General features: G+C 44.7%; 1 protein-coding gene across 5 annotated transcripts in view; it reads left to right on the top strand.

Moving 5' to 3' along the window:
• Nucleotides 1–12,559, top strand: part of ETV6 (ETS variant transcription factor 6) — a 234,856-nt gene that overhangs the window by 196,930 nt on the left and 25,367 nt on the right. For all 5 annotated transcript variants that reach the window (XR_013364305.1, XM_077871052.1, XM_077871050.1 and 2 more), the window contains one exon: nucleotides 2,571–2,705. Coding sequence is in view for 4 of the 5 variants with exons in the window: in XM_077871052.1 (XP_077727178.1) it covers nucleotides 2,571–2,705 (135 nt within the window). In the remaining variant the exon portion in view is untranslated. The remainder of the gene's footprint in view (nucleotides 1–2,570; nucleotides 2,706–12,559) is intronic.

Raw genomic sequence — 12,559 nt, 5'->3', positions numbered from 1 at the left:
CTCTGTTGCTATCTCTCTCTCTCTCTCTCTCAAATAAATAAATAAAATCTAAAAAAAAAAAAAGAACAATAATGGTGGTGGGGATAGTGGTGGTCACAAAGACAGCTAGTGTTTGCTGAGCTCTTGGTGTTTGCTGAACACCGTGATGCGCTCATTACAGGGATTCTATGAGGTAGATAGCATTTTGTAGATTAGAGAACTGAGGCCTAGAGAGGGTAAAGGATGTACCTAAGATCCCTAAGTCTGACTCCAGAGCATAGACACTTCCCCATTCTGCTTTGCTGCCTCACTTTCTGTATGTACATAGAAAAATGGCAACAAAAAATAAGTGACCTACCAGGTCTTTAATCAGCACGCAGCAGAGCCCCAGGAGCAGCCTCTGAGGACAGGTGAGAGGTGGCATCTCTCTAGGTGCGCAGCCACACTCCTCCCCTCCTTGAACTCTCACAGAGCAGTGACAGCCTAGCCCACTTTGAAGGTAGATGTCGTTTGCAGTTCACAGGGAAGTTCAGGGACTGGCTCAAGGTCACTGGGTGCAGAGGAGCTGGCACACCAGCCCAGGCGGCCTGCGTCTGCAAGTCTGTGCCTTCCCCGCCACATCAGCCTGCCTCCCTGAGCGAACAAAGTCGAACACCCTCACAGACACTAAATTTATATTTCCTGGCCTCCTCTTCCAAAATGGATACACTAATTACTGGCCATTTTTTTTAGTAATACTAATCATCAGGAACACATTTTTCAGTGTTTCGTTTTCTCTTTCTGTGTACTACCGAAATAAAGCATTGCTCAAACCCACAGGATAAAACCCAGCGGGTGTGAGGCCATGTAAATTAAGACAAGTTCAGGAAGACATTACACTAAACCAAAAGAAACAAAGTGTTGATTAGGGGCTTATTTTTGTAAGCGATTAAAATATGAATCATTAAAATAGGACTGTATTTCAGGCTCTGTATCCTCCTCTCATCAGAGATGACATTACCATGACTACTAGGTTCAGATTAAATGTGTTCCAAGCCTTCTCAGCTCAAAAAGCCCACTCATGTGTGCCATGGTTCCACCTTACACAGAACATTCTTCAAAGTCTGGTTCAGAACACCTCTGCATCCTCTCACCCATGTCATTCTAAGGAAATATCCAAATGATACGCTTGCCTTCAGCTCTTTAAAGTCTTTTGCTTTATTTAAGCATCATAGTAAATAGTGTCACTAAGTAATATTAATAACCACCCAAATTCAAAGGTAGAGGAAAGAACAAAGTCAAAGCAGAGACACAAGGGCACCTCAGGAATCACTTAGGACAGAATATCCTCGAACTTTATTTGGTACAAACGGTTTGCAGAAAGAAAGAAATTAATATGGAGCATTTCTCAGGTTCAAGCAGAGTATAAAAGAAAAAAATAATTTAGCAATAGCCCAAAATATGCCGTTAAATTAAGTTGTTAATTAAAGTATCTGTTAAAAATGGCTAAAATTAGAGACAAAAGCCCATTGTTCCGTACAATTGTTGACTGCATATCTGTATGTGGAAGGGCGTAGGGGGACAGTCAGAAGCCTGTGGTATTTTAAAGATTAATCACCCACTCCTAAGGGGTTTTGAGCACCCACCTGCATTTTTGAACTTGGATCTAAGCCGAAGGGGTGGGACAAGAACATGACAGGTTTTGGGTTTGAGGTTTTTGGATTTGGGGTTTTGTTTTGTTTTGTTTTGTAATTAACTACTCACTGGACACTTTAAATACCAAATAGAACAGAGGGCCCTAGCTCAGACCAGCCCTCTGCCCATCTAGAGATGATTCTCAGGAGACTGTAGAACCTTGAAGTGATGCCCGTGTGTATTTTTAAAGGAGGTAAGCATCCCAGAATGTGCCAGTTCTTTATAGACTATCTTTAATAGTTAGCACCTCTGACCAGACTTATGCATTTTCTTCATCCTCATTCTCTTCCTGCCTGGGATTGGAGTGGGTTCAAAGGCATTTTTTTTCTTTTGGAAGATCTCTATGAAGAATGTATGAATTACCAGTGGAACATTAAACATTTTCAGACTTAATGACTTCATAATCCTTCTTTGGTTCATCTGAAATCCAACCAAAGATTGATGTGAAAAGAATATTTTTCCCAAGAATAATAGCAATAAGTTGGAATCGTTGAAATGTCCCATAAAGTCAGGTGCATCCTTGTGATGAGTTATCATTTTGCAGCTAGTGGAGGGGTTCGATAATGTGGAAGGAAAAAGAGCTGAAACTAGTACAAGCCTTAGATAAAACCATAGATAGTAGGAATAAGACTTCTCTCTCTTAGCAGTGGGATTTTAGTTGATTTTTGTTTTCTTTCTGGTTTTCGACTTTTTTAAAAAACTTTTTTTCATATATTACCTTCATAATTTAAAAAAATCCAATTAAACAATCACATGGCTGCGGCCCATGAGTTTCCCCTGTGTGCTACCTGAGGGTAGGTGGCATGCGTCTCTGGCTCACCGTTCTCTCTTTAGTCCAGTGCCACCCACAGAGTCAAAGCTCAGTCTGTTAACTAAAATATTCCCATTGCTCTAGTTCTCTTTATTTTTTTTTCCAGGTGATGTGCTCTATGAACTCCTTCAGCATATTCTGAAGCAGAGAAAACCTCGGATTCTTTTTTCACCGTTCTTCCATCCTGGAAACTCTATACACACGCAGCCAGAAGTCCTACTGCATCAGAACCATGAAGAAGGTACCAGAGGAGGCTTTTCTTTCCTTGTATGAGGTTTAGACAATCCAAAAGGTTTCATCATTTATTTGATAAGTTGTTCTTACTTGTGCGATTAGTTTGTTGTTTAACAAACACGTATTGAGTGCTCGCTATATAGAAGATGCTGAGAGAAATGGCAGGATGAATGAGGTGTACTCTTAATTCTCTGCAATCTCATAAAGAATTGAGGTTCATAGAGAAGTAGCAAAGTGTAGCTGTAAGAGTAGACATCCTAAAGAGACAGTAGGAAGGAAAATGACATCCAGGCAGAGGCCTCAGGGTCAGCCTCATGAAGCAGGTGGTTCTGGGGGCTTCCTTGATCCAGCAGAATTCCGATAAGCCAGGGTGAAGTGGGGAATGCTCTGGGCAGAGAAAATAGATAGGATGGAGTGAGTCCCTGGAACAAGAGAGCCATCAGATGACTTGGGTTATAAGGTTTATCTTTTAACCACCCCCAACCAACCTTTTGTTCTAGAAAATGTCAAACCTTTTGTTCTAGAAAATGTCAAAATGTCAAATGTCTATTTGAGAGAGATTTCTCTCAAATAGAATGAAGTAAATAAACCCCTGTGAGCCATCACCCTATTTCAACAGTGGTTGAGATTTTGCTTTGGCCAACCTAGTCCGAGGAGGTTATGCTGGAGCCAGAATGTAGAGGACTTTGATGAAGGAGAATCATGGGGGGCGGGAAGAGGGGGTAGAGGATCTTTGAAAATTTGTGACTAGAGGGTAATAAAAGCTGGGGGAACAAGACAGACTCAAACCCCATGAACTCTGGTGGGCGAGGGGTTCCTCTTTCGTGCACCAAAGGTGGTTTCTTGCGGTGTGCTCATTGGTAAAATGCGTGCCTACTTCTGATGCGCCCGTGCTATTCCTCTCTGGTAAGCCCATGTAGTCATAAAGTCAAAAAGTCATTAAAAAAATTAGTAGTAAACTAACAGGAAAAAGAACCAGAATTGAACTGTGGCCCTGGACATCGTTCCAAAGCAGGTGTTTGGGTGCAGAAATCAGTTATTAAAATCTGACTTGGTGCATCACCCCATTGAACAGAGATGCAGCGTGTCTCTGTCCCAGTGCACGCAGGTCGCAGGTCAGTAAGGCTACAGACACAGGGATGCAAAGTAATGCTTTTCAACCTGTACTTAGCCTCAGGACCAGATTACTTGAGGCCTACAACCCAGTTCCTTAGGGGTATTTCATTAAATTGACTGAGCCTCCTTGAGAGCAGGGCTAATATTTTAGTTTTGTTGTTGGCAAATTAAAAAATGAGAAGGTATTTGTTTTTTTAATTAACACTTCACAAAAGAGAGCCTGACTACAGGCGACCTGCCATCCCTTCCACGTGCCAAGTGGCTCACAGCAGGGCCCCCTTGCTTTCGTGATGGAGGATAAAGGAGCGGCTCTTGCACGCTCCCTGCCTGTTTCTCTCATCTTTTCTGCCTCCAGCTCTGCCCTTTTTTAATTTAGCAGCTGCCCCACCCCCACCACACACACACACACACACACACAGGCACACAGCACACAGACACACATAATTCAGCTTCTCTGTTCTTTTGCTCTTCCTGCCACATACGTTTCCGGGTTGCATAATAGCCAACAGCTATTCCAGAGAAGAGGAGGTGGATTTACTGAAGCTTGACATTAAGGCAAGAATCGTATTACCTAGTTTGCCTCCTCAGATACAAAAGGTGTGTGATGCCCCCGCCCCTTCTGTTCTCCTTATTTAAAAAAAAAAAAAAAAAAAAAAAAAAAGGAAAAGAAAAGAAAAAAAATCCCATTTGGAATTCCTATTCTTCTTTTCATTCCCAGATGTGATTGGAAGCTTTTGGTCTTCCACCACAAATCCTTTCTTATCCCTTGGTCTGATTTGACCCAGAAGTAGGTGTTTGTTGTTCTCATTTGCAGCAGCTAATCAATAGAGAAAGCCCAGCTAACTCTCAGAGCTACTCTCAGACCAAGTAAATACGGATGTGCTGCTACATACACCATAATGAGCTGTGCTCTTGAATGTTATGATGGTGGTGCTGGTGGTGGCTCAGGAGGTAGAAGAATGGAGCTAATTAGACCAAGGTCAAGGGCTTCATCACCCTGTGGACCAGTGAGCTCCACTTCAGACCCAGCTCTTAGAAGTAGTGTGTCCTCAGAGACCATTACTTAAAGCTGTCAGCCAGGAATCAAGACCTGAGTGTCCATGCCCAGTCAGCCGATTCTCTCAGATGGACAGGTGGACACATGAGAAGGGAAGTTTAGGTCTTTGTCAGATGGTATCAAATGAGAAGAGCTGTACAAGGCACAGAGATGACTAAACAGGCTGCCTGCCCCCAGTCTGCCATTGGTGACAAGGGGACCTTCTATAGAGGGGAATGGGTCATTACAAGTTCCCTACCTCCAGATACCTCCTACCTCTTTCCCTTTTCTCCAAACTAAAAGAAAAACTATCAGCTCAACATGATTGGTCTCTAGAATTAATGCTGCTACACTTCCTTGTGAATGGTAAAACACTAAAATGGACATCTGTTGATGCACAGAAAGATCTGGTCCTGAAAAAAGACAAATCTGTGAAGTGAAATTCTACATATCGAATAATAAATATCCCCAGTGATCTATTTCACATAATTGGGGGCTCAGTCCTTTGTAAAAGTATGTTGCTGTTGACCTGATGACGCAGGGATACTATGGCAGAATGGAAAGAGAACAGGAACATTCCAGAGTAGAACGGAGGCGGCCCGTGAACAGCCTGGCACCGTGAGGTGTGCAGAGTGAAGCGCAAAGACAAAGCTTCATTTACCCTCTCCCCGTGATTTCACCTCCTCACTGCCACTGATTGAACCAATTCCGATATTCATCATTTCACAAAGGGAATTGAGGTCACAACACAAACATATCTTGTTTAATCTAGCAACAGATCCCTGCAGATATCGCATGTGAGTGCCTGACATTGAAATCTCGCCTTCCTCCCTGGCAGCTGCGTGGCAGTGCCAGAACTGGAAGCTGGTGCTACAGCTCAGAGGCTCGCCTCCGGGCTCTGAGGGGAGAGGTGGGCGGTCAGACTAATTCCAGTTACCCTTTATTTTGTAAACACTCGTTAATCTCCATATTGTATGCTATTCTGACCATCGTCATGCCTTGGGCAAAGCAGCCCTCCAAGGACTGTCCAGGTCCAGGAGAAGCAGCATTGCCACCCTCTTCCCTTAGTTACTTATGAGAAGAGAACACAGTTTCCTACAACCAAGACAGCCTTATAATCTCTCACTCATACTGAGCCACTGTGACAGGGAGACAGAACTCCACCAGCAGGCCTGCCGGGCAACAGGCACAAACCAGGACCACCCCGGACAACCTGGCACGCATGGTCAGCTTAGATAAAAATCTTTTAAAGAATGGGATTTGGAAGTCAGGAAACCAAGCTCAGAGCCTGTATTTTGCCAGAATACAGCTTAAAGGCCGGGTTTCTCTTCTCTGGCCCTTGGTTTCTCAGGTTGTAACAGGGCTTAGACTGAACGTTCTCAGATCTCCTCTGCTCTCGAGTCCTACATTCCCTCCAAAGTCTTCGTCTCCCTGGGTGATAGGAAGGTGAATAAGACACATTTTTCTACTGTCACATTTAGTTACCATTTAGGTAACTAAATCCAGGAAATTCTAAGTTTAGTGTCCTGCTTGGTGTTGCTCAGAAACAGTTGAACATCGCTTCTGTCCTGCCTTGGCTCACCCTATCAAGAACTGCTGGTGATATTACCCCTCTTAGTGGTCAAATCCAGAGTGACACCATCCCCTTATCTCATGGCAGACAGCCTCAGTTCAAGTGGATCCCTTTTCTTTGTTGGGACTCATTTTTATCTGCATAATACACATGAGTTAGAGGTTAGGTAGATAGTTATATAGGAAGGAGACAAAACAAAAAAGTGATATGTTTCTTTCACCAAAAGCAGGAATTTCAGATCAGGGGCAGCCCGGGTGGCTCAGTGGTTTAGCACCGCCTTCGGCCCAGGGCCTGCTAATCCTGGAGACCTGGGATCGAATCCCACGTCAGACTTCCTGCGTGGAGCCTGCTTCTCCCTCTGCCTGTGTCTTTGCTTCTCTCTCGCGTGCGCGCTCTCTCTCTCTGTGTCTCTCATGAATAAATAAAATCGGTCTCTACTCCCATCCTCTCCTCTGCCCCATCTAAGAGCATGGAGTGGGGGTGATGTTTAACCACTTTAATTTGAAAACATTCACCCATGCAGTGCTGTAATGGTTTCGGCAATAGAGGATACACTTTTAAGACACCAGTGTTACCCTGGAGCAGCTCTTTGCCACCAGGTGGACCTGGAAATAGTAAGTGAATGGTGAGAACTTTCAAGTGTTGAAACAGTTGACCTCAGTTCTCCCTACAACCAGCACATGGTAACAGCCCAGAGAATAGAGAGGTCATTTCTTTGTGGGGAGTGGGTAGGGTGACATGCATTCTGGGATAGCCCAGAGATTTTCATTTATTTGATTGCTTTATTTTTTTTTTAATTTTTTATTTACTTATGATAGTCACACAGAGAGAGAGAGGCAGAGACACAGGCAGAGGGAGAAGCAGGCTCCATGCACCAGGAGCCCGACATGGGATTCGATCCCCGGTCTCCAGGATCGCGCCCTGGGCCAAAGGCAGGTGCTAAACTGCTGTGCCACCCAGGGATCCCTTTGATTGCTTTATTAATGAAAATGTTTTCTTTCCACCCTTAACCCAAGGGTGTCAAATCCACATGCCCAAAGACTGCTTTGGAGGAAGGAAATCTAACACGATTTTAATGAGATAATTAAAGAAGACACGGTATATGATCTGCTTCATAGTAACAAAATAATAACTAACATTTATTGTGTGCCAGACCCTGTTCTAAGGTCTTAGGTGTCCAAGTCATTTCATCTTCACAGCTACTCTATAAATAAAGTAATGCTAACCCCACTTTACAGATGAGGAGATAGAAGCTAAGAGCCTCCAGATCACACAGCTACCAAGTAGCAAAATTAAAACTTAGCCCTAGGTCCACAAAGCTCTAAATGCCTGTGTTCATTTCATTGCAACATGAAGGAGCCAACCAAAATAACATTTTTGTTCATGTGTTTTATGCAAACACTCTGAAAACAGAACAGAAGATGGAGCAGAGCAATGAGTAGAATTGGGGAGATTAGGAGGCCATGCCAGGTCCCCTGAGCAGGGTAACAATGTGGCAGATGCCAGCAAACCTGCTTATAATTTTTCTTCCTCATGGTGTTTGAAACTCCCAAATCTAAACAGACAAAAAACTGAAAGATAACTTTTTTTTTTAAGATTTTATTTATGTGAGAAAGAGAGAGAGCTCATGCAGGGGAGGAGCAGAAGAAGAGGGAGAGAGAGAATCTCAAGCTGACTCTGCACTGATTGTGGAACCCAACAGAGTGCTCTGTCTCCCAACCCCAAGATCATGACCTGAGCCAAAACATGAATTGGACCCTTAACCAACTGAGCCACCCAGGTGCCCCATCAAAGATAACTTTTGAGACACCACTGTATATCTGCAATTCATGATGTTCAAAACTCACACTGATTTGGACCGAATTAATCCACTGTAGATCTTTGACTGCTCAGAATGAATGGACTTAGCATGAAGAAAATCCCCCAGCCTGGGAGAAAAGTGAATGTAGAGTCTGGCACTGGCTTCTGAGAGCAGAGACACTGGCTGTCATCCCCCTTGGGAACCAGCCCCTTGGTGCTGGTCACTCCTTGGGAGCTGGTCCCTCAGTATAGCTGCTGAATAGGCACCAGGGTGGATGAAGTTTTTAGCTGATGCAGCCATCCTATTACTGGTAGTTGTAAAAACTTTTCTGATTGTCTAGTCTTGCTGGGATCATGTTGATGATTAAAGTGTCAAGGAGGCCATTGGCTGGGGCCTGACATCTGTGTTAATCATACAAAGCTTGATGGAGCCAAAGAGCATAATAGTGTCTATGTGTGCTCTGGATACCAGCCATCTGGGTTCAAATCCCAGCTCCTCCATTTACTGGCTCTGTAGCTTTAGGCAAATGAGTTAACTTCCTTGGTCTCAGTTTCCACCTGGAAAAGAAGGATAATGTCAGTACCTATTGAATGTGATAAAGAAAGAATCAAGTTAATAGGAAATGCCCTTAGAACAACATCTACCACATGGCAAGCACTCAATAAATGTTATTCTTTATCATTATTTGATATTTCTTCCCACTATTTGGTTGGGATTTTCTTCTTGTTGTGTTCTAAACCTAAAACAAATTTAGTTGTGATAAAATACACATAACATTTACCATGTTAGCCATTCTTAAGGTTATATACAGTCCAGTAGTGTTACATATATCCACATTGTTGTGCAATGGTTGGGGTTTTTTCCTACTTCCAAACCCCAGTTTTCCTAACCATTCCCATTATTGTGACCGAAGGCACTTTGTGCAAACACCACGCTTGTGCATCCCAGATAGGAAGGGCCTGCTGCCTCCCCAGTCTGATACCAGAACTCCTTCATGGATGAACCAGGCCCCCTCTGTTACATTCTATGGGAAAATACTTTTTTTTAAAGATTTTATTTATTTGAGAGAAAGAGAACACAAGTGGAGTGAGGGGCAGAGGCAAAGGGAGAAGCAGATCCCCCACTGAGCAGGGAGCCTCATGCAGGACTCCAGGATCCTGACCTGAGCTGAAGGCAGATGCTTAACCCGCAGAGCCACCCAGGCATCCTGGGAAAGTACATTTAAAGTGCCAACCTCAATTGTTCTCATTGCACAGCCTGTTTGGAAAAGGAGCAGTGCTTGTGCTTTGTTACCTTGTAGTACCTGGGTATGGTAGGTCCTCCATGACCCCTTTGGGACCTATTTATCTTCCAGCTGTCTCCCCTCACATTTAAGAACTACAAGATTAACCTTCTGTACCCCCTTTCAATTCTGGGATTCTTGGATCTGGCTGGAAATAATGAAGTTCTAGCAGGGGAAGACCAGGCCCAAATCTGGACTTTCCATTGTCCCCAGGGCACCAGGTAGCACCCATTCCCCTTGCTCCCTTGTTCCCCTCTGCTAGGGCCTGCCTCTTCTTCCTGCTTTACTTCCTGTATTTCAGAGTCTTGGGGCAGCATGACTTTTTACCCTCTGACCCTTGTCCCCTGATGCAGCATTTGACTGTGATGGGAAAGTGTGGAGGCACTGGGGTCATGCACAGAGCCTCTTTTCATCCCTCTGGGCCTTGTCTACCTCTGGGAGGACCGCCCTTGCTTCCCCCCACCCCCCACCGCCCTCCCCGCCCCCTCCTCTGGCTTTCTCCAGTCTTGTGGAGGCTGCTCCTGGCCCAGGGGCTAGCTGGCTCTATTCAACCAGAAGTTTCAGTGTGAGAGATCTCTAATATGCATGACTAACTCTCCCCAGTAGCCAGGAAGTTTTCAAGAAACTTCCTGTTACCCCTAGGGAAGTGCTTTCTGAAGATAGCCCTTTGAGATAAGGAGATGGAGGGAGTTTGGGTTCACCTCCAGAGCAGGAGGCCCTCTGTTATCTTGCTCTTTCTTTTCCCTCTCCAGCACTCTGACTTATCTCTGTGCCACCCAGACCCCCTCCCTATAAATGATTCACAGGGCTCCCCCACTCCAGGTCTAATTGGACCTATTGATTTCTTCATTCAACTTCTTTTGTGCGGGGGCGTATTCAGACTGCAGTGGGCAGACTTCCCTCTGTGCTGTTTTCTCCATCCTCCGTCCATGTGTCTGTCCATCCATCCATTCATTCGTCCATCCCTACAGAGCCGCTGACAGAGGCCAGCCAGTTTGGAGGTTGTTCCGCCCACAGGCATACAGATGAAGCCTCCCAGACTCCTGCAAGTCACCTATTTTGTTTCTTTCAGCCTCCGTCAGCACACGCTTCTAAAACTCTGGGAGCTCTCTTGGGCTTTACTGTCTGAGACCTCACACATCTGAGAATCGTACACTCCAAACCTGGGTGGGTGGCTTTCGTCTCTGGCCCTGCAGGGGGACTCAGTGGCAACTTGCCGAAGCGAACGGGCTGGATGGGCAGGCAGAGGGTCAGCGCAGGGTCTCGGTGAAACCTCGTGGGAAAGGAGTGGCAGGGTGCAGGAGGTGGGGGGGAGTGGAAGTGTTGGAGGGCTGTCATAATAAAGCGCCAGAAATTGGGTGGCTTAAACAACAGAAATTTACTGTCTCACAGTCCCAGAGGCTGGAAGTCCAAGATCAAGGTAAGGACGGGGTCAGTTCCTTCTGAGGGCTGGGAGGGAGAATCCGTTCTGTGCCTCTCTCCTAGCTTCTGGTGGTTTGCTCCGTATTCCTTGATTGGTAGATCTCTGCCTTCTTCACATGGCATGCTGCATGTGACTGACTCTTAATTCAGCACCTTTAGCCTTTTCTGGTGTTTTCTATGTCTGCCTTCTCCATTAGACGACAATATCCTTGAGAGCAAGGACCACTTTTCCTTCCATTCACTGCACCCAGGACACTACTTGAAATGTGGTTGGCATCACTGAAGGTTCTATGGTTTGACACATATTTTTAATCACTATGGGGCAGAACATGCCCTTCCAGTCATGCAATCGATGCCTGTCTACATGTCCAAATTCTCCTTTTTGTAAGGACACTAGTCATATTGGATTAGAGGTCCACCCTGTTCTACTATGACCGCGTCTTAGGTAATGACATCTGCAATGACCCTATTTCTAAATAAAGTCACAGTCTGAGGTTTTAGGGGGTTGGGACTTCAACATATGAATTGAGGGATGTGGGGCGTGTCTGTAGCAGAATTCAACCCATAACAGAAGGTGACAAAATCTAAGCTTGTGTAGAAAATCTATTTTGAATTGCATGGGAAGGCATAGAGCATTTAATCTCTATAGCTCTTTATATCACGTGTGGTTCCCACTAATTTTTTACAAAGTCATGCTGGGAAGTGGTTCCTTCCAGAAGAATGTGGAACACAGTGGACTGAGGCTGATGATTAAGCTACCTGCTGGGCCTGTTGATTTGCATCTCCCTGACTAACTTCTCTTATCACCATCTATGGCCTTAGGGAAAGTGAGGTAGTGGAAATGTGATCCTCGGAAATGCAATCCTTCTGGGCGAGACAGAAGCTTGAGCCTTTGCTTTACCCTGGAAATTTCCTACTGAAAGCCCACAACTTTAACCAAAGGCAGTTTTTGTTTATTTTCAGTTTACTAGTTATTCATTATTCATAACCTGATTCAACTGGACCAACTTTTGATGAATTTTAAGTAGACCACCTTTTCTAATAAGTAAAGAAATAAAATCTTTTTTTTTTTTTTTTTTTTTTGTAATCTTCACATTTAAAGCCCAATTTATGTGGGGCTCTTTGGTGGAAAAAAGGGATTACTTGTATTAAGTGTTTAGAAAATACTTTCAACCAGAATGGGTTCCCTACCAGTCCTTGGTCTTCCTCCCCACTACCCTCCATGCCCACACTGACTAATTACATGTGGCTTTCCCTCCCTCCTTCTTGCGCATTTCCGTCCCATATCAAGACCTTCAGACCCAGGGCAATGTGGATAATTTCCCAGCTCTCGCTGGGCAATTCACCAAGAATAAACCCAGACATCAAGGCCAGACCAAAAAAATCTTCTTGTTTTAGACAGAAGACTCCTACATCTGGGGGATTTAATGCACCCACTGTCCGCTCAGTGCATTTCCTGTGTCCGGAGCTTCTCTGCCTGCCGGCTCTGGTCTCATAAGTTTCCATACCCTGCTGCCAACTTTATAATAACAGGGGCAGCAGGCAGTAGGGGAGGAACGTCAGAGCCTGCTCCGTATGTGGGCATATGCTTTGCAAACTGCAACAAAGCTTGGAAGGTCTCCTTGCAGGCC

The sequence above is a fragment of the Canis aureus genome, chromosome 25, assembly GCF_053574225.1.
Source record: "Canis aureus isolate CA01 chromosome 25, VMU_Caureus_v.1.0, whole genome shotgun sequence".
Lineage (NCBI taxonomy): Eukaryota > Metazoa > Chordata > Mammalia > Carnivora > Canidae > Canis > Canis aureus.
Note: the sequence above shows the minus strand (reverse complement) of the source record. Positions and strands in the feature narration are given on the sequence as shown.